Here is a 26,734-nt window from a genome sequence, read left to right as displayed (position 1 = left end):
GCATTCATTTCCTCTATTAAAGCCATGTTCAAAGATTTTCCTCTAACTTCATTTCAAGTGGCAATTGTAAATTGTTCCATTGTGTCCTTTGAGCAGAAATGGATTGACTCGGCTCGGCGGAAGACAAAAGGCACAGCTGTTCTATCAAATCAGCTGAAGTCAAACAATTTGTGTCATTTTTGAGAACCAAGGGATTGTTTCTTTTGTTTGTTGTGCATTGTTAATCATAACAAAAGCTGCTGTCCGTGTGAGATGTTTGCACAGAAAGCAGAGAAAACATCAAATCCTTTCGTTGGAACAGCCATCTGAGTAACAATGTACCAGGATTGGATTTTCATTTTCCTGTGTTATGATATTGGCAGTTTGATCTTAGAATATTTTGTATATTTTTTCCAATTAAAATGTGTATAAAAAATATAAAAAATAGAGGTGCCACTGTTATGCTGGTGTGCTGCACATAGATATACTGGACAAAAGTACACAAGTATTCAAAACTTTGGGCTTAGTAAGACTTTTTCTTCTCTAATGCTCAACAAGATTTATGTGATCATAAATAAAGTAAAGCAATTTAAAGCAGAACAATTTAAAGTCACTAGTCCTGAAAAAGGCTGTTTTTACTGAAACACGCAGATCTACTTTTAACTATTTTCTAATGATAATCCTGGTACATTAAAGGTTTTTTATCTTTTCATGCGAGTGCCTTGGAAATATTTAATCTATAACTTGATTTTTTAGCACATCCAATAAGCACCAGTGGCTTTATAAGGATTCTCTGCTTCTATTTTTTCTATTTAAAATCACTGTTTTCTGTTTGCTGTGAGGCAGTGCTGAATTTTCAGCATCGGTGCACTCTTCATTGTCACATGATCATTCAGAAATCATTCTAATATGCAGATTTGCTGCTCAAGAAAAATGTTTTTGTATAATCACTGTTGAGAACAATTGTGCTACTTAATATTTGTTTAAAAATTCTGATGCAGTTTTTAACATGATTTGTTGATAAATATAATTAAATGAAAGCAAAATACATTTGTAGAAGAAATTATTTAGTTAAATGTTTTTGTAATAAATGTTAATTTTTTATAAATAATGTTTAATAATATTCTTTTAAATAAATTAAGCCTAATAAAAATCATATAAAATATTATTATTATTATTATTATTATTATTATTGTTGTTGTTGTTGTTATTATTATTTTATTGTTTTAATGTTATGTGTAATATTTATTATTTTCATATTTTCTGATTTAATATCAATGTCTTATAATTACTTGATAAAATAATTGACTTTTATTCTAAATCTTTTAGGTATATGCTTTTAAAATTGCATTATATAATAATAATTGACTGTTAAAATATATGTCAGTTTATTACTGTTGACTTAACTTGTTGTTTCCCTCTCTCTCTCTCTCTCTCTCTCTCTCTCTCTCTCTCTCTCACACAGACACTCACCTAAAGTGGTAAAGGCAGCATCTCAGGTCCTCAGTAGCATGTGGCAGTACAGAGATCTCCGGAGCCTTTATAAGAAGGTAGGAGACCTGCTTCTACTCACAACATCTGTGTCCCACTTCATCCCTCCCAACCTGAGGAATTCATTTAGCATGCTAACTGATCTCCCACTCCCACACGATATGTTTGAACTTTTAGAGAAAATAGTTTAGAATGAAACAAACTGGAGAAGTGTTTTTGTACCCCTCCTACCCGACAAAGATGTGCGACCCACTATTTATTCAAGACGACACCTTGTAGCCGACTGAAAACATTAATCCGCAGTGACTAGCAATGAATGCTCTATTGAGCAGAAACGGCCAGGCTGAAGAGACATTTCCATTCCAAGTGCTTGTTGCACTTACTATTGTGTGTATCCGTTCAGACGTCTCCTTTGCAGATTATTGAGGCAAACTTTGGCCTTGGTGAGCGCTGACGGCATTCAGAGCGTATTGTACGGTCTGAACAGCACAGTGAATAGACTGATGCGAGGAGACCTTGTATGAATGTTGCCATATTTCACAATTAAAATCTGATTTATTTTCATTTCCAAACCAAACTTTTTTAAGCTAGCGTTTGGGGGCTTTGTATAGAAAATGTGCTCATGAAATTCAATTTAATTATGTGCAATAGGAATCAACCTACTTACATGTAGCCAGGCCTCTCGTGTTGCAGACAACCACAGATAATGTGCACCCAAAGTAGTGTTTAAACACAAACAAGGTCAATCCAAGCCAAAATGTTCCCAAATGAACTACTAAGAGCACGAGAAGAGAAATTTTGGGTTGTGACAGACCACAAGCGCTAGAAGAAGCCTCTAGGCTGCGAGAACACACCGTTCCCCTTCGCTGAGCAATCGCCGTCCTGACAGATACGACGCTGGGTGGTGAGGAACGTCCCGGACCGACGCTATAATGTGTCGTTTTGCCCACTTGGCTCTGCAGAGAAGGCGTTGAAGAATTACAGCCCACGGAAACGGCGACGGATGCCACGCTGACCTTTAGAGATGAGAAAAGGCCAAGAGCCGGCTGCCTTCACCACCAAGATGAGTTTAGAAGTCTGTCTGAGGAAACAGAGGCGCCCCCCTCCACGAACTGTGTTGGAGAGCGAATTCACAATGCCTGTTTGAAAATGCCTGTAATGATATGTAATTATGGATGTTTGCGCGTTTACCCCGCTGAGCTCGTCGCCGCCAAAACCAATGTCGAATTACGAGCTCTAATTTCATGTGCACATACTATTAATTACCCTCTCTGTCTTTTTTTAAATATTTAGAGGGTTCGACGAAAAGGTACCATGTGTAGATTCTAATGAAAGAGAGTAATTAGATGGAACGCCGATTCCCATTATGCTAGCTGACTAAATATCTATAAATAATGTCGAAGCTCTCACAGGTTCACAATGCCGTTGTGTTCGCATGCCGCCTTGAGGCAGGTTATCGAACGGCTGCTTTAGCTGACGTAGATAAAGTGACAAGGTCAAGGACGTGGAGGACATCCGGCGCTATAAATGCATCATCAGAGAGGCCAAAGTCGTTAAATCCACACTGATGCTTATTATAAACAGTTCTCTGATTGATTTTCGAGGAATAGAGCTCTGTGGATCCTTCTCACACTTTTTCCAGCCCCCCCCCCTAGGCTGGGTTTGCAAAGATTTTTAAAACCTCCCACAACCTAACCTGTTTCCTCCAACCCAGCTGAGCCCTGGAAATGTCACCGGGGATGGTATTAAGCAAAGGGCAGCAAGAAAGAGATTGCTATTATTAACATTTGCAGGGCCTCGTCTCTCATCTCATGAGTGCATAATGACAGTTGTTCCACGTGGATGTGTCTTTCTTTCCCTCCGTTGAAATGAATGGTGTCAATTGGATGAGTCGGGCCACCTGAGGCGCGATTTCTTTGCGTTTTGGGTGGTATGATGGATGAAGCTGAGAGAGAAGAGGGAACACAAGAGGGGAGGAAAGCGAAAACAAGAGATTTGGGAAGCCAGACGCCTCCCAAGGCTGTGAACAATGGCCCCGTGCCCAGGAAGCATCTGTGATCTTTTGGTTTTGATGCTTCTAGCCAGTTTTAGAGGAAGTTGTGTGTTATGGAGTGTAACAGTGTTAAATAATATACTTAGCTCTGTGTATGCATTATTTTCCTTTGGCTTCTTGTTTTATAGTATCTTACGTTTTATTATTATTTTTGTATTACATTTTATAATTTTTTATGATATATTTTTATTGTAAATTTTATGTTAAATAAACTAATAATAATAATAATAATAATAATAATAATAATAATAATAAATGACAAAATAATAAAATGCTCACTGATGCTCCAGAAGGAAAAAAATGCATTTCCCAGGAGTTTGAAAAACTTCTTGAATTTGAAGATCAGGGTAAATGTAACTTTTGTCTTCAGAGAAATTTCTTCTGTAGCCTCTGATAGGCATTACTAAAAAAATAAAAAGAAAATAAGAAAAATGTTTCACACCCACCTATGAGTTTTCCTTCTGAGGCATCAGTAAATTTTTAAACCTTCTGTAGAAGTTGCATACAAGCCCCTCATTTGTCCTTAGTTTAAAAAGATAGATCTCTAAGTCATACAGTCATTGTTGGAAAGTGTTGAAATACTGAAAAATGCTGGATAACCAGGATTTATCTGCAGAACAACGGACAGTTTAACTGTTCAGAACACACAAGAAACTCATAAACAACTATCATAACACAGTGTTAAGAACCAAGTGAATGTAAACTTTATAACTGTATGATCCCAAATATTTGGTTAAAATAATTAACATTTTGCAGATTCTGAAAGGGAGATGTTAACTTTTGACCTCAACTGTAAATATTATTGTATTCAAATTTTACTTAAAATATATCTGTTTAACATTCTCTTTGTGATTTTTTTTTTTATTTCTCAGATTCATTGTTTAAGTTTGTGCATTGCATTTACGCTCTAGGGAGGTTCACTGTGTACTGTAAACACACAGAACTGCTTTTTGAAAAGTTTTTGGCTTATAATGCATAAATATTTATCATTTTGCATAATAAAATGCATCTAATTCGTATAAAGTTACTGCAGTTGATCTACATAGACAGAAATCTTTGAAGAAGTGCAGACAGCTTCCAGCTCCATCTACTAATAAGGTGTGTGTGTTTGTGAGAATGCCCAGAAGCGCTTGGCTTGATTTACTCAGTATGACGTAGAGCCGGACTAAGATGAAGTGAAGTTCTAGCCTGAGAGAAGAGAGAAGTTGCTTATGCCATTGATCTTGAGCCTGAAGCCTCACTCATGTTCTGCTGAGAGGTGTTGCATTCAGCTGGCAGCCTCCTGAGATGCAATTCCACAGTCATCTCTCCCCAACGCTCTCTACGAGGAAGTATCAGGGTAGTCAATTGCCTCAGCGACCCGAGGGAGCCAACGCAGCAAGAGCAACGCTCCTGGCTCCATCCGCCTCTGGGAGTATAATAATGAGCGCTTGCCATTGGCTTGCTTCAGTGCACATTTCCACACCAGAAGTTTTTTTTTTTTCTGTCTGACTCTTAAGCAGCATTATTGAGGAATCACGGTTAGGCAGGTTGCCATAAATGACTCATCTTTGCATGGTCTGCTTGGTCTTTTCAGTCTTGGTCTGAGTCAGAATCAGTTATTTAATGGTGCTTCATGCGTTCAACTGGAATTAACAGAATAAATTGGAAGTTTTTGAGTTTAAAGGACGAACGTGCATTTACCGTTCACCTTTTTTACACCTCAGGAACAGTTACCTTCGCACAATAGTCCATCAATCCAAGCAAATTATTCTCTCAGACCTGATAAAGAAGAAAGAAAGGAGTTATGGGATTTAATGACCCACACTGAAACTCAGTCTTCCCTGCAAGTATTGTTTTCAGATGGCAGGAACATCTTGTGAAATGAAGAAATATCTTTTATTGCACAGCCAGCCCAAATGCCCATCATCATAAAGAATAAAGGTAAAAGTTTTCATTTCTTCCTCATGTGAGAACCTCAAAGTTCAAGTAACACTTACAACAGCGTAAGTAAAAGGAAATGACAAACTCCCCCACCGAAGAGGTCTTTAGTCGTCAGGCGACAAGTACCGTTTTCTCCTCTCTTCACGCCCCTTGGAGTCTTCAAATACCTGTCCAATGTCATTATTTGCAACAGGCACATTAGGTGGAGAGTGGTGGTTTCTCCTGCCAGAGTTTCTGCCGTGTTGAGAAAGTAGGGCAGCTTTGAACTGCACTGAGTCGGAGAGACCGACCGTTTGATCTATTCCTCACCTTTCCAACAAAAGCAATGTCACGGAGGGGCAAATGGGATGTCATGGGTAGTGTTCTGTGTCCCTGTAAGAGAGCTTGTTCAGTAGACTGCAAGTTTTCAGACGTTCTCCTTGTTTCTTTATTGTGTATTTGTAGCCTGTTAGAACAGATTTACCTTGGAGAAATTGAGCTTCTCCAGTGACCTCGCAAGGGGTTCGCAAGTTGTTTGAGTTTGTACTATGCTCCGCATTAACGGCACAATGAAGCAACTGTATGAATCAGTTGATCTTTACTAAGTTAGAGTGATCTTATTGATGATCCGATACATCAGAGATGCTCGTATCTGGCCCAAGAGATACATTTTCCTGCAGAGTTTATCTCTAATCCTAATCAAACACACCTTAACATGCTAATTAGGGTCTTCAGGATCATTAGAAAATGTCATGTAGGTGAGTTTTATCAGCGTTGGAGCTAAACTCAGCAGTGCATTGTACCTCCAGGGAAAGATCTGAGGAACCCTGCGATACATATGTGCTCTTGAAGTGCCCCTAATATTGTCTTTCGTGCAGTGTGTAATGTAGCTATATGTGAACAATCAAAGTTGTAAAGTTGTAAATCAAAAAGTTCATAATATAAAAAGAATTGTCTCCCAAATTAAAGAACTGACTCTGTAAAGCCTAAACAAGTCATTAGTCATTCAAATTCCACCTTGAACAATTTGACCCCACCAACAAACACATCACTTCATGAATGAGTTTGGCGCAGAATACACAAAACATTTGCTCTTGAAAGATGGTTCAGTACCCAATTTATTAGTGAATAACTAAAATGAGGTGATATTAAACATATTTTACGAAAACAAAAGTATTTTTTCGACTTTTTAACCTTGCATGCATGTAAACCGTAAAAATGTCATAATAGGGGCACTTTAATATCTTATAAAAGCATATTAAAACATAATCCTCTTAAACATTTGAGTGTGTGTGTATGCAAACATTCCTCAGTCATATTCTTAGATATTAAAAGTTGTGTAGTGTGTTTCAGAATCAAGTTGTTTTTAGTAATGTAATTAATGACTGTATGCTATCAGCACACTGGGCAGATGCTCACAGTGATGTCACATGTCGTCGATCCAGTGGCCAATGGGTTAAGGTTATCTCCTCCATCAGCCTTTCGGGCTGCTTCAGTCACACATCAAACAGGCTTTCTCCACAGCCACTGACTCCCGATCATTCGTACATTGATTTCTGTACCTCCATCCGCCCATTGATTTCTGTAATGACTCCACACTGGGAGGCCCTAAACTAAACTGACAGAATAACAGTGGGCTAATGTAGCGTACATAGATACTGGATGCTGTGTTGCTCGCCCTTGTCTAGTAAATAAAATAAATGACTATCTGCATTATTGTAAACTTTTCTCTGTCTCTTTCTTTATTTTTCTAGGATGGCTACTCGCAGTATCATTTTGTTGGCTCTGCCTCAACAATAGAGAGAGACAGACAGAGACCGTACTCATCCTCACGCACTCCGTCAGTATCTCCGGTCCGGACATCACCTAATAACCGATCAGGTGAGTTATACGTATTAATCTTTCTCATCAGTGACAGTTTCTGGAGTGTTAAAATAGTGTCGCTATCCATGGTCCTGAAGTCCAAGCTCTTCAGTCCGGATTTAAAACAATTACAAACAGTAGGTTGATTCTCTTTTTAACCCTGATAGAATCCTATTAAAGTGATGGGGATTTCTCAGTGCGTCCTGGGACTCAGGGTTAATGATCCACACTACCGTTGGGGTTAGTGGATTCATGGCCGGCTGGTTGTGCCTCTAATACCTTTTCCGGTGGACTTAGCATCTCGCTGAAGCAGAAAAGTACTTTTCCCAGATTCAGAGTTTGAGAAGACTATTGGTGGTGGAGGCTGAGAAGCAGAAGTGGGAATTTTAGAGCTAATGGGTCTTTAAATGGCTGGAAGGTAAACAGAGTGATGAAATGAAGTTCTTTCTTCCTTAATGCAAAATTTACGCTGTTATATTAAATTTGTATTGAATTTCTTCCCAAGCCAATTCTGGTTTTATCTACGCTGAATATGTAGTCACTGTTATCTTGCAGTATTGTTTATATATATATATATATATATATATATATATATATATATATATATATATTGCAGTTTTGTTTATATAATCTATACATATATATATATATATAGATGTGCTATATATGCTTTTTAAAGATATCGATAGACAGTAATGTTATATTGTTTTTACATTTTATTTTGTTCATGTTTGAGAAATCTGAAATCATTTGAAAATGAGATTTAAAAATGTTGTGTACAATAAACATAATTTGGGTGACAACCTCTCGATTCTGTAATTCTATTACAGAATTTTTACAAAAAAATATTTTAAATTATGTATATAGAAAGGAAGTAAACACTGCAACCAACAAGACAAGTTTATGTGAAGTTTGGGAATCATATTTTTAAAATAAAGCACAATAATATAATCAAATTTTGTCCATACTTTATTTTTCTTTAGTTTTAGTGTATTTTATATTTTGTAATAAAAGTATAATAATAATAATAATAATAATAATATTCCCAAAACAACACAATATTGATTGTGACAAACCTTGACTACTGAAAACAGTGTTTGGTTTAATTTTAGCGTGACTGAAAATAAAATTTGGTGGTTAAGTAAATCAGATGTTAATTCAAGAATTCAAAAGGATTCATTAGGCCGATTTTGTCAGGGTGATTCATTAAAAGATTTGGGTCATAAGTGTAATTTTGCTCATTAATCGGGTTAAACTAAACACATTGTTTTTACACACATCCAGGAAGGTGTGTTATCTTTGCATGCAAGCTCACATTTAATGTAAAATGTCATTCATTTTACTGTGACTCTAGATTCAGTTGACTAGAGATTTAGGAATTATGGCGCAAAGCAGTGCTCACATGATTCAACGTGTTCTCTGCAGCTTTTTAGAATAAATTGATTTATTGTCTGCTTGTTTTTCTCAGTTGAATCTCTGATGTCTCCAGTCATCCTCTGGCTTGCAGCTGGTTTCATGCTGTTCTGTTGTCTGCAGGCTTTTCCTCTATGGTTTGAGCACCAGTGTGTGTCATGAAAACGGTGAACGGTAGATTTTTGCCAGAGATCAAAGCACTCAGAGTTAGACGGAGAGAAGGAAGGTAGGGGAAAGAGAGACAGTGGTGTGTCGAAGGTCTTGTAGGCGTACCGAAAAGTAGCTGCGCTCTGTGGCTCGGAGCATCAGAATGTGACAGCAGGGTCTCGCCTGTGCTACTCAATTAACATTTCCTAAGATACATGTGAGCTCAAAGACAAAATAATACAGCAAAATTGTCAATACGATGCAATTCATTCACTTCACAACTCTGCAATTATTTCTAATACCATGACCTTGCCATTTTGTTGCAGCATTAGAGACATGTATTCACTTGTGTGGAAAGATATTTATTTATTTATTTGTATACTCATTATTACCAAGTTCTGGCAACAAAATATATATATATATATATATATATATATATATATATATATATATATATATATATATATATATATATTTTTTTTTTTTTTTTTTTGCAAACAAGCATAACACAAGAGCCAGTGCATTTTTAATTTTAAACTGAAGTGGTGCAACACTATGAAATTTGAGGTCATTTACATTTTTGATAATTAAAACTATTTTCAACTTGTTTAATATGCTTGTTAAAGTTACTCAACTTTGAAAAATCTCAGGGGCCACAAAATGGATTTTTATTTTTTTTGTAAACATAATATGATTTTGATACAAAAAAAAATCAATTAATTTTTGGGGAGATTTAATTAGCTAAATTAAATATTTTACTAATGAAAGGTATCTATTTTCTTGCTTTATCACTTTCAGTGGAATTTAATAGCCTTATACCAACATGTAAGTATTCATTAAATATACATACATCTGGTTAAAGTGCAAAAACAGCTTTATTTTAAATGAAAACTATATTAGATTATGAATATGATTGGATGAGCCACATTTGGCACCATTGTAAAATGAACTGATATAACCTGCAGCACCTGCACAATCTAATTCTTTATTAATGCACTCAGTTTTGCGACCGTAAACATATAGTTAGAGCAGACACCAGCAGCTTTGTGACACATCACAAGTGAATCATTCACATTATAATCAAGAGATACACTGGAAGCGCTCATCTTTGAATTTGCATCATGAAAGCATTCATCACACAGTTTGCAGAGTAGATTATGGTTTTGTGCTTGGTGCATGTGTGAATATATTTTTGTAGAATAATAAAGCAGACAAATTCAACAAAAAATGCAGTGCAAAAATGCCTTACAGTGTAAATCTTTTCATTTAAAAATTATAGAGCAACGCTGATCTTTTTCTTCATTTATATTAGTATCAGCAGACCTCACGTTAAAATTACACAGATATCAATGTTTCTAAGGCAGTTGCTCAGTTAAGTTGGAGATTTGCCTGGTCAGTACATCCACATTAAGGATTTTGGCATGAACTTCAATGCAGAGTTGACACGTTTTTACTCACTTTTGTAATTTAATCATGAAGCACGGAGGTAATGCTTCTAATGCCACCAGACAAGGCCTTCAGATATACTTTTATGGGATGCCAGACCCTAAGAACACAACAGTCATGATGTGTAGTTGCCAGCTATTACTGTATTATTGAGACACATTTAGGCCGGCAACTCAGAGCTCTTTGTTCATTTTAATAAAGTTCATTACTAGTGCTTAGAGGAATGGTTCACCCAAAAATGCCAATTTACTCATCCTTTGGCCATGTAAGATATAGTTGGGTCTGTTTCTTTATCGGGACAGATTTGGAGAAATTTAGCATAACATCACTTGCTCACTGATGGATCCTCTGCAGTGAATGGGTGCCGTCAGAATGAGAGTTCAAACAGCTGATAAAAATATCACAGCGATCTACAAGTAATCCACATGACTCCAGTCCATCATTTAACATCCTGTGAAGCAAAAAGCTGTTTTAAAAAATAATCCATCAGGGCGTTTTAACTGTGAACCATCACTTCTAGTAAAAAATGTCAATCCATTACAAAGCTTTTTTACAGTGAAAAGGTTCATCCCCTGTTGTCCTATCACATCAAACTCACATGCATATTTGATTAGAACTGTTTGGGACTCCTTTTGTAATATCTGTGCATTTTTCTCTCCTGATTCAGACAAGATGACATTTTCCACCCTAAAGAAGCAATATGTATATGTAGAGGACTCCTATTTTAGCCAAAGCAACTGTTTAAAATCTTAATGACAGATGTGTGTGATATGTATACTTGTAGAATACAGTGATGTTTTTTATCAGCTGATTGAACTCTCATTCTGACGGCAATCATTCACTGCAGAGAATCCATTGGTGAACAAGAGACGTAATGCTAAAGTTCTCTAAAACTGTCCTTAGAAACTAGCTCATCTCCCTTTTTAATGGCCTGAAGGTGGGTACATTTTTATCAATTTTCATATTTGGTGAGCTATTCCTTTTCGTAGAAATATCAAATACATGTTGTGTCTTCAGTGTCCCAAAAGTTTGAGGATGCAATCTGTAGATCACTTGTGATGTGGCTAAGACTAAACTGGTTGTCCTGATTGAAAGAGCTTTTTATTGTTACAGTGTAACATTTTTGAGAGAAAACAGAAAATTGGCCTTCACAACAGAGTTTTTATAGACATGCAGACTGCTAATTTCCTTGTATAACCTATAAAACATTGTTCCCGGACATTTAATTTTTACAACAAATGGTAAATGTCATCACGTTTCTCAGGAATTTACTTTCACAACAAATGTATTGACAATAACGGTTGTTGTGTGTATCAGCTTGTTTATCAGGACATATTTCCTACAGAGTCTTTTCAGTGCTGTAGTCAAGGAGATACACAGTAGTATAACAATAGTTGAGTGTTCCTGTCCTGATACCATTGGAGCTCAGGCACAAAAGCCCTTTCGCCAAATCCGGCTAAATCACGAAGATCTGCTGTGCAGCACATCTCATCAAAACATCAATTTTTCCTACATGTCTTTCGAAAAATATAGTTTTCATTTTCTACCATTAAGGTCATCAACTGTTCACTAGAGTTGCAGCTTTACCTGAAGAAAATCACATTAGAAAGCACAGTACACTGAGTTAAATGCATCAGTAGTGATTTTCTGCGAAACTGCTTTGTGTTTTTCTGAGAATCTATATTCGTGAGGTTTATGGAAACGGGAGCCTTTGAGAGTCTCATCGCTTGTTGACTCTGTAACCGCCGAGCTCCTCGATATTTAAGACCGATAATCAGTTATGTGCATATTTTTGCAAAATGATGCATTGTTGAGGAGCAATGATTAGATTAGGAGTCATATCGAGGCAGTTTGGAGGAGGGTAAAGCACTTGCGGTTATAATCTGATTATGGGTTTGAAATAATTAGCATGCTAATGTTTCTCTTGGCCACTGTGGGTAGAGTGGTGCTCAAAGCTATTATGTGTTTTATTGCAGTGTGTGTATATGATTCGTGGTCAGGGCTAATCAGTAATAGGTGTGTGTGTGTGTGTGTGTGTGTGTGTGAGCGTGTGTGTGTGTGTGGGGGTGTGTCTAAATCCTTCTATGCTGGCCAAAGAGGTCTTCCGTGCCCGTGAGCCCTCGGGTAGCTGTGTGCTTTGGAGATAGTGCCGCTGCCCACTATCCAGGGATCCAGGCTCGATCAGACCGGGCTGTAGGAGGGCCGGAGGGGGAGTGGCGCTGATCCGGTTAGAGCATTGAGGCTGGAAGGGATTTTTAGGCACAGAGGGAAGACTCTCTCCTGATCTCTGTGACCTTCATACAGCTGTTTTGAAGTGGCTAGGACAAAACACAGTGTTCATGGACAAAGAGAGAAATCAAGCCAAACAACCTGATTATACATCAAGTCACAGAGTTTAGATCAGGGGCATCCAATCCTGTTCCTGGACATCTACCATCCTGTACAGTTCAGGTCCAGCACCGATCAAACACAACCAGCTAATTACCAGGAGCACTTGATAATTATAGACAGGTGTGCTGGATCTGAATTCTGCAGGCAAGTAGATCTCCAGCACCAGGTTTGGGAAGCTCAGTCTCTGAGTCTAAAGCCTGTCTTTTAGGCTCTTTGACCGACATGTCGAAAATCAGTCACAGTTCGTTTTGTTCAGCGTCACGTTTTGAGCTGTGGAAATGATGCTAAACGAAACAAACTGTGATTGGTTGTTTGAGATGTTGGTCAAAGAGCCTAATAGGCAGGCTTTGGCCAATGAAAGGGATTCCAGATCTTAAGCCATCGGTTTAAAGATCTGACTTTGCGAGACTAGGGCACCCCTGATTTAAATAATTCAAGAAATCTGCTTTGATAATAATTCTGCATGAATTAATGGAAAGTTGCTTTATTGTAATGAACTTTTGCAAAGTACTAACATTTTCAAAGTCTAAAGCCGCAGTAACACTAGACATTCATACGCATGCGAATGCATCAGACTGGAAATGTAAGCCTGTGTAAAAGGTTTTCACATTCTGCTGTGGTCCAAAGTTCAAGCTTGGTGAATTCATAGCACATGACACCGTGTGACCAACAGCTGATTGATACATCACAGTATGACCTTCTATTTGAATTAAAAGAGCATACATTTAAATACGCAGCACTGCAGGAAAGTGAAATAGAGTGTAACTTTTTTACATTTCAGGCGTATTATTATTAGTTGCGTTTTGAATTAAAGTTTTAAAAAAAGTCATACCACCACATGTGTAATGTCTAGTGTGATCTCGGCATTTCTGAAAATAAGGACACAATCACAGCCAATCAGAATGTACTGATGTTCAAAGAACAGCTATCGGTAGTATTTTGAAAGAATTTATAACAAATGCTTCTTTCATAAATCTGTCAATTTTGCTCCATCCTTGATTAAAAAGTTTCCTGCCTGCTGCTTTTTTGTAACCCTTTGACCTTAATTATCTTGTTGTAGTGTGCTTGAAAAGGGTTGGAGCTGAAGTCTGCAAAAGTAACTGACTTGCGGCATCCCAGGGAACACTGAGTTTCGGCTTCTTGGCTGACTTCTGACTCCACGTAAGCCGCATCATACGTCGAGTCCGAGGTCTGTCAAGACACACTCTTGGGGAAGAAGCTTGATTTCAACCCTCTCATGTACGCGCGTACAGCTGTTGCTAAAAGTTAGTTATTTAGGTTATAATTTTAAAACTAGAAATATTTTTGCTACAAAAAATTTCTATTTTTTTATCCATGCTTCACGTTGTTAACTTGTATGGCGATGGATAAATGTGATTCAGTGAATCTTACCATCCCTATTGTTTATAGATTTAAATGTTAAATCCAGATTACTTGTAATTAGTTACTACCCAGCACTGACCACAGACACCACCCATAACCCCTCTGGTCTTTCTGGTAACTTCCTCTGGTCTAATTACTTACATAGAGGTGGTGTTTATCGTATGGTAACTTTTCTGTCACGACTTGATGTTTTTTTGTTTTATTTTTTTTTTTCAAAAGGTGGCACTTCAAGGACAAATATGGTATTCTTTGTGCAATTTCTTGTTTTTTTGTGACTTGTTGGAGCTGGCTGTTACAGGACCTGTTGGAAACATCCTTCATGCTGTCATTGCTAAACAGCACTAATGATGAATAATGACGCAAATCTCTGCATGTCCAGCCTCGTACAGGCAGGAAATGATGAACAAAGATAATAAGAAAGGGAGAGAGAAAAATGGATAATAATTTTGAACAAGAGTAAAGAAATAAAAAGTCAAAGTTGATTACACAGACATAAAGATTGCAGACAGAACAATATCGAAATACAAAGAGAAAAAGCTGCAAAGTGTGAAACCAGGCCAGTGTGTCTCCAGATGCTCAGTAAGATGGTGATGTAAGGTTTATGTGATGATTTGAATTGCAGCCAGCGCCCCCGCCTCACCCAGAGAGATGATCAGCCTCAAGGACAGGAAGAGCGACTACGACTCCACTGGAACCAACGCCAGTTACCATGGAAACAAAGGAGAGCACACTTCCAGAAAAGACACAATGGCAGGTAGGTCTAACTTCAACAGGAGGAGGAAGATCAGTTTTATTTGAAGTAAACTTAGAAGTCCACTTACAGAACTGTTTTCCGAGCGTTTTGTATTAAATTACATTTGAATGGACATACAAATAAAGTCTAAACTCTAGAATTCAATTTTTTTTTATTTTATTTCTAACAATTTTGTCAGACGTATTTACAACAAAAATCAATTTATGACATATTAAATGATAAATTACATTCAACCCAAATCCTAATTAGTTGTAATTTTACATTTGTACAAATTTGCCATGTTTTACCCATTTGTCAGCAAGAATGTTATACTTATTTAAAACACAATAAAATGTAATATGTTCTCTTATTCTTTTATATGTTTTAATATGTACAAGTCAGAATAAGCATGTGAATTTTAATTATTACATAAATCATGTGTTACAGTGAATGACAATTGTAATTAAAATTTAAAAATGTTATTCTCCAAAAACTTATTTGAAAGCTTAAAAGTAGACACTTTACTTACATTTATTGTGACCCATGTACCCATGTTATATTTGTGTGTATAAATTATATCAGTAATGATTTCTAGTTATGTAATTAAAGTATATTAATATTTTAACTGCATGCATTTATTGATGATAATAATAATAATATGTATTGATTTTATTACTGATAATGTTAATACATTTGATTTGTACTGTAAATATTAAGGGAAACAACAACATGTCAAGCAGGATTGATTTAAGATCCATTATTAAATCAATGTATTGTGCATCAAAATGTGTCATAATATACAAATCAAAATTAGTTTGATACTGAAATGTTCTATTTTAATATGTAGTTAGACTCTTGGCCAGCCTCATGTAAGTGTTATTAGGATGAAGTGTGTTTACGGTCCATCAAGCTTTATCCCCGACTCACATTTGGTTGAAATAGAGCCCAGAGTTCCTTGCTACAGCCCTGCCAGAGTCTCTTATAACAGGATGGATTTGTTTCACTCTCAATAAGTACAATTTCCAGAATTTTTTTATAGTTGTTTAATGTTTGATTTATTTGAAAAAACATTCCCTGCACATTCACACTCTCTCTTTCATCCCACAGTTCAAACCTCCTGTGGAACATCCACATTGTTCCGCAACTCGTACGAGACTTCAAATGACGAGATCAAACACAACCAGGTGAGCAATGAATCAGCCTGAAATGACTCAACTAACCAGGGTCAAACAGGGACAGAGAAACGCGTCTCCTATTGTGGAAATTCTCGCAAAAATCAGACAGCATTTACATTTACTACAACTGTTATGCGGCTATGTTGGGATAAGTCATTAGCGAGTGTTTTCAACACAAGGCAGCTGTCTATCTACCAATCCAGAACTGTGTTGGCAAACAAAAGGCTGAAGATCTATCCGTTCTTGCGCAGACCTGTCAGATGTTGTTTATTTGACTTTGTGAGGCGTCATGCTACGCTAATGAATCGCAACTATATGCTTCCAAGTGCAAGGCACTTTGGCCATATAGAAGATATATTACTTCTACTTGACAAGGTTCATCATGGTAAATTTTCAGATTTCATATGGATAAAGTTTGCCAGATGTCCCTGGCACACTTCCGAACCACACCGTATGTTGAGTCAGTCGACAGAAATGCTTTCCCAGACGAGCAGCTGCGAGGAGGCTGGGTACTGATAAGCCTGGCTTCCACATGGATCTTTCCTTTCTGTAGCTGGAGAGCATTCAGCTCTGAATCTTTTTCAATTAGTAACATCTCATTTTCTGCTTCAAATCTCTCTGTTATCGAAAGCAGCTCTGAATGGACAGAATAATGTGAATTTAAAGGGTTAGATCAATCAGAAACGAAACGTTTGTGATCATTTGTTGTTCCAAACTCGCTTCCACAAAAGGAGATGTTAGGCTGAATGTCTGCTTGTGAAAAATATTCAGGTTTTGATTTCATGAATTATTAAATGGGTCATGAAATGCAGTTTCAGATTTTTGCATTATGTTTCTCAAGGTTGCTTTATAAAGTTTTTTGCACCAAAAAGTCCAATATTTGTACAATTTTCCATCCTCATTTCACTCTCTGTGAAAAACACTCAATTTCAAGGGGCGTTACCTCTCGCAAATACAGACATAAATGCCCACTGCTGTCATTGGCTAAATTCACAGCACCATATCTATAATAAAAAATAATCTGGCAGGGGGTCAGAATTCAGACCAACACCATGCAGCATGTTTAGAATTATTCATAAAACAGTCCGTTGTGAAATGTGAAGAACAAATGAAAACTTTATCTCTCGGTCTCTCAGGCACATCATTAAAAATAAACTGAAGTCATGCATTTCTAATGCTCGGATCTTTAGGAGTCTATGCAAAGGAAGTGCAGTTTCTTTACATCCACTGACAGAATAACATCTGAGTTTGACTGTCCTCGGATTACTTATGGTAATGATTACGCATATTAAGAGGCGTCTTGAGGAGAATTGTGACATCACGAAACTTAAATCTGGGCAGTCAGAAGGCTATATAATAATTCATGGTTTAAATCAATTAGTTAGTTTTGACTTTTGAAACCAGAAATATTTTGATTCTCAATCTCATGACGCATTGAAAGAAATAGTTCACCCTAAAATGAAAATTACCCCATAATTTACTCCCCTCTAAGCCACACTAGGTGTATGTGACTTTCTTCTTTCAGGATAGTTTTTAAAAAATGTATCCTGGCTCTTCCAAGCTTGGTAATGCTAGTGGATAGTGGCCCTTATTTTGAAGCTCTGCAAATCGTATATATATGTTAACCGTATAAGCGTGGGTTAACTCGTGTTTTCTGAAGCAGATCGATGGGTTTCTGTAACAAAAATATTTAATAATAACAGCTGAAAATTACAGAGTATTTTAAAAACTCCAGACACCAGTAAATTCATAAATACATACAAGGCCAAACGGTATTGATTGGTTTGTAATTTTCAGCCCATTTTAACTGATGCTACCAAGACTATTAAAAGACATTGTTGCAATTCAGCAAAAACTCAAACATAATTTAGCTGAGCTTAAAAAGATGAAGAAAACTAAATGTCTGTGTTTGCGAGGCATAATCAATGTATTCGGAAGCACAACAGCTGCCTTTTCCTCCCAAATTTGGGATGTGAGAATCTGGATGGTTCTGTTAATTAACTTCCTTCACAAATCCTTCTTTCACCTCAGGTCCCAGTGCCGCCCGCACCACAGGAGCCGCCGCACAAGGACTACGAAGCGTACCCTATCTATCAAAACTCCACTAGGAACTTTGAGGAGCCATTTTTTGAGGATCAGGTCCATCGCCCCCCTCCCGCCACCGATCTGAATATGCACCTGGGACTCAAGTCCACCGGGAATTACGTGGACTTCTACTCTGCCGCCCGGCCCTATAGCGAACTCAACTACGAAACGAGTCACTACCCAGCGTCCCCTGACTCTTGGGTTTAGGACTTCCAGCACGTAGAGGCCGGGAAACTGCATGTGCATGCATATCACAAAACATTTTTCAGCAAGTTTTGTTAGTCTAAGCTGGTTCCATGGCGAATACGAGTGGAGTAGAGAGAAAAAAAAAAAAAAAGAAAGCGAGAGAGAGAAAAGAAGGCCTTGACAGAGCGAGAAAGAATGCATGAGATGAGAGAGAGCACATACTTTAAAGGGAAGCGAAAGCTTAACCTTTGGAGTAGAAAGTGAGTTTGTATTGAAAGGTATTTGAAAAGTGTAGAGGAAAAAAACAGAAATACAGCAGAGGAAGGCGAGGTATGTAAGCACAAGAAAATTAAGTTTGTAAAACGAGCTACGGGAACAGCTTTTCACCATTTTCGAAACTTCCTTTTTCATTTATTTGGCGTCACGGTGGATCAAAAGCTTTTTCTTTATACGTTTTTCCACACAATTTTTATTTGATCTTTTTTAATTCGATGTAAAGTATTTGGTGTACATTAAAGAGATGCATTACACAAGTGCATTGTGTAAATTACACAGACCACTCGGTTCTTCCCATGGCTTTGGGTATTTGTTTTACAGTACAAGAAAAAGACAAAAAACAAAAAAAGAATCCTCGGAGAGATGTGTTAACCTTCAGTGTCCCTTCCCCAAAATTACATGCGAAGAACAAGGATGTAAATGCCAGTATCGTTCGTTCTGAAAACGTGAATATGTCTGTGGCAACTAAAACAAAAGCAGATGAAGACCGGAGCATCATTCCACTCTCCTCTCCTCGTCGATGAAGTGCTTTCTCACTGCCTACAAAAATAGATGTAGATTTTTGACATAGATTCTTTTTTCAATTTCAATTTTTTTCTTTCTTGATGACTCAGTGTGGAATAAAAATAAATGCGGCTATTTATCATCCATATTTGCAGGAAAACTGTCTGTTTTAGACCTCGATCTCAGTTTTCCGTGCTAAGTGACTGTGCCAAATTTTAAAATCTCTTCAATCAGCATTGGAGACATTTTTAAGTTTTTCAGTTAGTTAATTCTTCGATTTGTACCTGCGTTTCTTGTTCATAATTGTGTTTTACTGGAATTAAGCGACATCTAGAAAACACTGGAATACTACCAGGAGGGCAAAACGTAACTTTGCGAGCTTAATTCCCTCCAAAGATGTACAAAAAAAACCCTGTCTCTCAATGTTAGTTGAGTGTGTGCTGTATGTCGATCAGTGTTTGCTATGAGAGACTTTGTTTCTGACAGGTGGCTTCTTCTGTTTGACTTGACCAGAGATGATGAACTGCTACACTGAGATGTTAATAGAGAATGATAAATATATAAATATGAATATAAATATAGATCTATATAATTTTTATGTGCTGATGTCAGTGTCACCGAAAGCAACAAACCAGAAAAGACTTGTACAAAAAAAAAGAGAAACGATTCTGTTTACCTTCATGTTCTGATTCCAACAGAGAAAAGAGAAAATGAAACTTGAAATGTTGACCTGGTCCCAGTTGTGTTGTTACCAAGCTACTAAAATAATCACGCTGGATTTGGATGATGTTCTGATGTCAGGACAATAAATTACTCTTTACGATTTGGAGCCGTTTCCTTATGTTCAGTGGATATGCCACAAAATCATTTTCACACTTTAACAATTCTGATTTTATTCTGTAGTTACACCAGTATTACCGCTGCTTGGACGATGGGTGGCGCTACGGATACGTTTCGCTACACAATGGCTCCATACGCGCTGCAGATAAATTTAGTTGTCAGTTCACCTTTTAGTGCTTTTGTACTCCCACACAGTTCAGTAATTTATGCCTACTTTACCTTCATGAAATGAATGAATTTATGAGTCAAGCCCGAAGACGCAGTAAGCGATGCTCTTCGTAACTGAGCTCACGCTGCAAAGCAACCATCGGGACATGAAACACGAAATCTCTGTAAACCGTGGTGTATTTAAAATCGGAGAACACAACTTTGGTCACTGTAATATTATATATAGTTAAAAATAGCGGATATCAAAAGCGCAATGCCAGAATGCTGCTATGGTTACTAGGCATCACAGTCTTTTTGAGTGAATTCAGTTCTATACACAGATAAAAAAGAGATCATTTGGGAATTAACACCTGTATGTAAACGTGCTTGTGACCTGTGATGGAAAGGTTGCTGTGGAAATGCTGGCCTAATGGGTTACACATTATAAGCTTCTCTATTTAATATGTAATACGTAGTGTAATATCAAGACGTTTATTAAAATAATGTAACTGATTCATTTTCGATTACTTTTCTAAATTTCGAACAAATTTTTTTTCAACTGTTAATCATTTTGAAACATTTCAGATTTTCAAAATCTGTTAATTCAAATTAATGCATGACTTGAATTTAATTTGTAATTAAATAATGTAATCCGTTAAATGCAATTAGTTACTCCCCAACACCTCTTCTCATTCCTATAATGGCCAATTATGTAGAGCAGTTTGATTCTAAACATTGTGTGTATTTTATTTATTTATTTTGACAAAATATTAATTTAAAATAGCCATTCATGTATAAACTTAAAGGATAAGTTCAGCCAAAATGCAGGGGGCTGTCTAAAACACTGTAGAATATTTTCACATGCAAGTATCTTTTGTTCAACCTGGTCACGTAAAAATATGTACCTCTGTGCACATTTTGTGCAACATCATTTTTATGTACCTTGCTGTATGTTTTGCTGCAGTTTCAAAGAGAAATGTCCACTAAAACACAGGTTCAGTATGTGAACACTGGCACATTTTTATTACGTTGATATAGATATGTATTGCGGCAGTTCAGAATTGAAATATTCATAGACTGCTGCTAAATATAAATGCTCTATCATTTTGGAAACATGTCTTACACCAAATCCAACCCTAAATCCGATAGTGTTAACAAATGCAAAACTGATATAAAAATGCATTTGTTGATGCATCATTTTTTTTCACAGATTTGTCAAACCGTAGTTACACAGGATTCTATGAAAACCCATAGATATGAAGCTGGATATGTGTGATGCTAACGTTCTAAACCATCAGTTTTCAAATCTCCCAGCATATTAATATTGTTTTGAAATCATAACATGATGTTATCGTGAAGTAATTGTGTGAAAATTAAGCTTTGTAAATTTATTATAGTGCCTTCTTTTGGAAACTGCATTGATATGTACTGGTTGGTACATATTTCATGCCTCGCTAAAAAAGTGCACCAAGGTGCATTAATGTCATGAGACCAGGTATCCTTTGTTCACTGTGTTTTTTTTTATTATTATTATTTGTGCATAAACAGGAAACCAACAACATTTATTGTCAAGTCACTTCATTAATAATGCCAGCCCCTCTCCCCCCTCCTCCTCTTTAAATCATAAAAATGTATGTACGTGGCAAGCCTAAACTGTCTATTAATGTGGTTTTGTATTATGTTAATGGTTTTACGTTTTCTATATTCATAACAGCATATGCCTATTAAACTTTTGGAGACTCACCAAGTAGGACTACAAAGAACCTTTGGCCGGGTACCCACAATTCCTTTTATTGATCCGCTCCTCCACCACTTCCAGCCGGGCACGGTATTGTCAGATCCGCAGCCATCTGAATGTTCTATCACCGCCATGAAAGAGACTACGGAGCGTTCCCTAGGAAACAGGAAAACAGAAGCAAAAGATGCTGGCTTTGAATCCTTCCCATAATCCATAGCTCAGCGGAGGGCACAGTTTCAGAGCATTACATCCTCAGCAGGCTTTGCATGATGTACAACAGGGGTCTCTTGTGCCGATTTAGGCTACCCAACAATTCGCACATGGGCACACAGATGTGAAGAGAGGGCCTGTAACTGTTATTACCTGTAGCGGGAGAGGAAATAAATAAGCACACAGGATGGATTCTCCTCTTAGAGGAGGAGGATGCGATGGCTCAAGCCTGGCGAAGCATTATGGGGATTAAGTAACAGACACCTTAAATTTAGCCCTTTGAGACGGACTCTATCTGCTCATTTCTTGTCAGTATGAGTATTGTCATTACTTCTCTCTTTTCAGGGACACAGTTCCTCCATCCAGCACAGAAGAGAGCTGGAGAGACAGAAATGACATGTGTTTTGGTCTGTGGCACAGGAATGAGGGTCCTGATGGTCAAGGGAATGCAAGGGAATTTTAAAGCAGATTCCGGAGAAAACGTCAGGGGAACGTCACATATTTTTCTAGTTGTTGCTCTGCTCTGTAATATTGCATCAGCTAGATATAGTAGCTGGAGTAAAACTTGCCCTCGAGCGATCGTGATAACATCAGCCTGTCCGTTGAGGGTCTTATTGGAGACATTTGTACACTAGTAAGTGTCCTTGTTGAAATCTATTTTTTAAATGATTTTTTTTTCCCTGGCGTATATCTGGAAATCTACCATAGCGATCTCTAATATAAAACGATTCCTTACAAGCAATACACATGAGCTGAGTGGGAATGTCAAGGAAAGGTCAATGAAAATTGATTGATAGTTGAATATTAACCCAAACCTAAGTGTATGGATAAGATTATTAATGGATTTAATGGCTAATGCTGCTTAGAGTTGATTAAAAATACTGTAATTACAGTAATACTGAAATATCAGAGCCATGTGTTCAGTCTCACATGATCCTACAGAAATCAGTTTAATATGCTGATTTGGTGCTCAATAAACATTAACTATTGTTATTAATTTTGAAAATGGCTGTGCTGCTTCACATTTTTATGGAAATTTCTTTTTCGGGATTATAAATAGAAAGTTCAAAAGAGTAGCATATATTTGAAACAAGAAACTTTTGAACGGTATAATGGCAGAATGAATATTGTTGGCAAAAAACTCTTTATTGGCATCTGATTTTACAAAGAAACTTTAACATCCCTTCCATTGAACAAAAGGTCCTTTAGGTATCGCATAATATGTGAAATTATTAAATAACGCTTTTTTTATTAGCATTGAAGAACCTTGTACATCCACAGAACCTTTCATATGAAGAAAGCTTTCTTTAAACTGGAAAAAGGTTCTTTAAATGTTTTTTTTCCCAAATGGTTCATTTAAGAACTGTGTACTGAATGGTACTCTGGCGAACCAAAAATGATGTTCTATGGCATCACTGCAAAAAACAGAAAAAATAAATAAACCTTAGGAGCCTTTTCAGCGTGTATCATAAACATAGTTAGCACTGCTCTCTTTCATTGCTTGTTCTTTTGTTTAGGTGCGTTGATCCAGTAAATCAATTTTTTTTTACAAGACCATAATCCGCACTCACCTGAAATACTCTTTTCTTTTCATTTTATTTTACATATATCACCAGTAGTAGCGTATTGCCATCGTCACTGACAACAAACAATAGCCTCACCTGGAGTTATTATTAGATTTTAGTGTCTAGACTTGCATTATCAAGTCAATAATTTTAGATTAACTATCGCAGACTTGAATTCTGGGATATATTCATCTGAATTGTAGACTGCTTGCCTCTGTCATAGTAACCTGTAAATGTTTCACAGGTTGAAATATTTGAATGCAAGACTGAGTGTCAGACCCTCGCCGTCTCATCCCCTCGGCTCTGTGAAGTTGTAAAATTAAATTCAGAGGGTGTGCAGAATGGCTCTATTTCCCCTGAACCCATACGATGATTAAGTGTTCAATATGTACCAAAGTTTCATTTTCAGTGTGCGCCGCCTCACGCTGTGGGATTATAATCTAATGTGGCATGAAAATAGGTCTTCAATTGAACAATGTGATTCATTTTACACCAGGGCAAATACTGCGAGAACTCGAAGCCAATCTCTCTTCCATACTGTTGACATATCCATGAATTAGAGTCCGAAATGCAGATTTGGCACAAAATCAATTTCTGTGTGGACAAAAGTTAAATAAAAGGATCATCAGCCTACTGCAGATGAAATTATTCATGAAGGGAAAATGAATTTTCATCAGGATTCATTCTAGAGTCTGAACAGACTGAACAGTGTTGTTAGTTTAATAGGCATCCGTGAATGTCAGACACTACATTTTTGCGCCCGACATGATTAAATCTGTAATTTCCCACCAAAATGACCAGTGGTTTCTTTTTCACGTACAATTATAAACATACAATTGTATTTGTATAAAAAAGGTTTATGAATTATTCATTTTATTCTAGTTTCGATATCAACCATGAAAATATTTTTTTAGAACTTTCTAAATAATGACAAAAAAAATTTTATAAAAAAAAATGGCTACAGTAATAATAATTATTTAAAAACACCAAATTTATCAGACATTATAGCAATAAAAATTGTATGGAAAATATGCTCAGGACGGAGGGGGTGGCATTATACGGTATGGGGATATTTTTTGACAGGTTGTCACAATGTCACTCAATCTTTCAAAGTCCTCAATAACAATCAGAACAGTATGGTTACTAGAGCATGCAAGCTAAAGGTTACATAAAGCTCCCATCAGTCTTCCATGATACGTCTAATGTGAACGTCATAATGCTTATTGACACAGCCAGACATTATTGGCACAAATTTCTCTGCATAACACAGCTCTTCAACCTGTGAGTGATATATAACGATCAAATACTGCCTCTGTCAGGCTCAGATCAGCAGCTCCTCTAGGTCCTAAAACCATAACCGTTTGATTTTCTTTCAATGCATGACAACTGTTTCTTTAAACACAGAACACATGAGCTTTTTTGTGGTCATTGATATATCCTTTAATGATGGGATACTTCACCTAGCAACTATGAACAGCTTCTGATGCTACAAATGCAGAATTCTGCTTCAAATTATTTGATCTTATTGATGTTGATTATTCATATGCAGTTATGGCCATTTGCATTGTTTTACCAGCTGCTTTAAAAAGTGCCATTCCATAGGGCTTGCTTGTGTGGCTTTAAAATGAAGACTCCTGTCATTTATTAAAGCATTAGTCTCCCCTCTAGTGGTCATGATTCACCTCATTGATGCAGCTCAAACTCTGCCTGGTGCACATAGAGAGTGATAGGGCAGACATCTCGGAATTATGTATCGAAAAACTGATTTATGCCCTCGTGAAGAACAAAACGTGATTTACTGATACTGAAACCATACTAAGAAATTGTGTTTGCATCGCAGCTACTGACTTGAATAGCTTAGGGCCAAACTCTGGCCCCTTTGATATGATATCTATATGACTCTGCAGACAATAACACTGGGGTTAATATTAAATATAAGGGACAATGATTTTAATAAAAGTCCCTTATGTTGTGGGTAATATCAGGCAAAGTGGTTGCTTGGAACACTAACAAAACCCCATGTATGAAATTTAACTGTGTTTTTTTCATTATTAAGGACTTTTTTTTATATTTTTGTGTTGAACTGATGTAATAAAATGTAATTGTTTAGGCCCTAAAATGTTTGAAACATTAGCCTCCCCTCATTTTTTGAGATGGCAGAGTTCAGATAAAAAGGGCCGGCTGATCAGAAATGGACCAGTCAAACTGTGTGTGTGTGTGTGTGTGTGTGTGTGTGTGTGTGTGTGTGTGTGTGTGTGTGTCTGTTTGAAAAGTTTACTGTAATAAATAGTTTTACATTGTACACATACACATGCCTTACTGACATGCACACACACAAAGTTGAGCACAGATAAACACACATCACATACAAACATATTTAGAAGGTAAAGTGTGAAAAATGTGTCACAAAAGGAAAAGGAAAAAACACCAGACTTTCTGCTTAAACTCAACTAAAAAAATAATGGTTTGTTTTATCTTTACACATTCAGGTAAATTGGGCCAGTAACTGGAAATGATTTTTCTTTGGAAAAAAATATGGATTATTTAACAAAATCAGCATTTTATCTCAGAAATGCCATCAAGGCATGGGTTATGAATCATTATTTCTAAATGTGCATTTGTTTTTTATTGATCGTCCTTATTATTGAGAAGTAGTATTAGATATGTCAGGCCACCCACCTTGCCTTTTTCTGGTGTGGTCTCAGAATGAGGCATCGCCCCCTTCCTGAGCAACCTCGGACCAATAAATTAACTTGCTAAAATACCAAGTACTGTTATGGCAACAGTTTAAAATTCTTTGCAGTCAGGCTGTTAACTTTTAGAGATAAGAGATCATCTAAAATGATGCAATATGCCTAGCAGCTGTAGTGATGTGAGCACCTGCACTGTCGGGAGTTGTTGAATATTTTTCCCCAGACAAAATTGTTTGATATTATTCCCTATATTATGTCTATATTATGTCTAGAGTTTCCCAGACATAAATTTTAGCCTTCATAAGATTTACCAAGGCTTTTTCATACCGCGCCGTTAAAGTTCTAAACCCAGTTAAAAACCCAGGTAAGTAACGTTTTCAAGTTGTAATTTAGAACAAGTTAAAGGTACATGATAAAGGTAAGTATAAAGATCCACACAGGTCTGTTTATTTTCAGCATCTATAGCTTTAAATTCTCAAGCTCGTGAGAACAGGGCGGATTCTGATTGGCTGTC

The 26,734-nt window shown here is 36.9% G+C and overlaps 1 protein-coding gene across 3 annotated transcripts in view; it reads left to right on the top strand.

Annotated features, from left to right (window-relative positions):
• The window catches only part of ctnnd2a (catenin (cadherin-associated protein), delta 2a), a 245,003-nt gene extending 225,153 nt beyond the window's left edge, over window positions 1-19,850 (top strand). For all 3 annotated transcript variants that reach the window (XM_043227004.1, XM_043227002.1, XM_043227005.1), the window contains 5 exons: window positions 1,445-1,529; window positions 7,180-7,306; window positions 14,691-14,822; window positions 15,909-15,985; window positions 18,008-19,850. In XM_043227004.1, the coding sequence (XP_043082939.1) occupies window positions 1,445-1,529; window positions 7,180-7,306; window positions 14,691-14,822; window positions 15,909-15,985; window positions 18,008-18,268 (682 nt within the window). In that variant the 3' untranslated portion in view covers window positions 18,269-19,850. The remainder of the gene's footprint in view (window positions 1-1,444; window positions 1,530-7,179; window positions 7,307-14,690; window positions 14,823-15,908; window positions 15,986-18,007) is intronic.
• The last annotated feature ends 6,884 nt before the right edge of the window (window positions 19,851-26,734 follow it).

Source organism: Puntigrus tetrazona, chromosome 24 (genome assembly GCF_018831695.1).
Source record: "Puntigrus tetrazona isolate hp1 chromosome 24, ASM1883169v1, whole genome shotgun sequence".
Taxonomy (NCBI): domain Eukaryota; kingdom Metazoa; phylum Chordata; class Actinopteri; order Cypriniformes; family Cyprinidae; genus Puntigrus; species Puntigrus tetrazona.
This window is presented reverse-complemented; position numbering and strand designations above follow the sequence as displayed.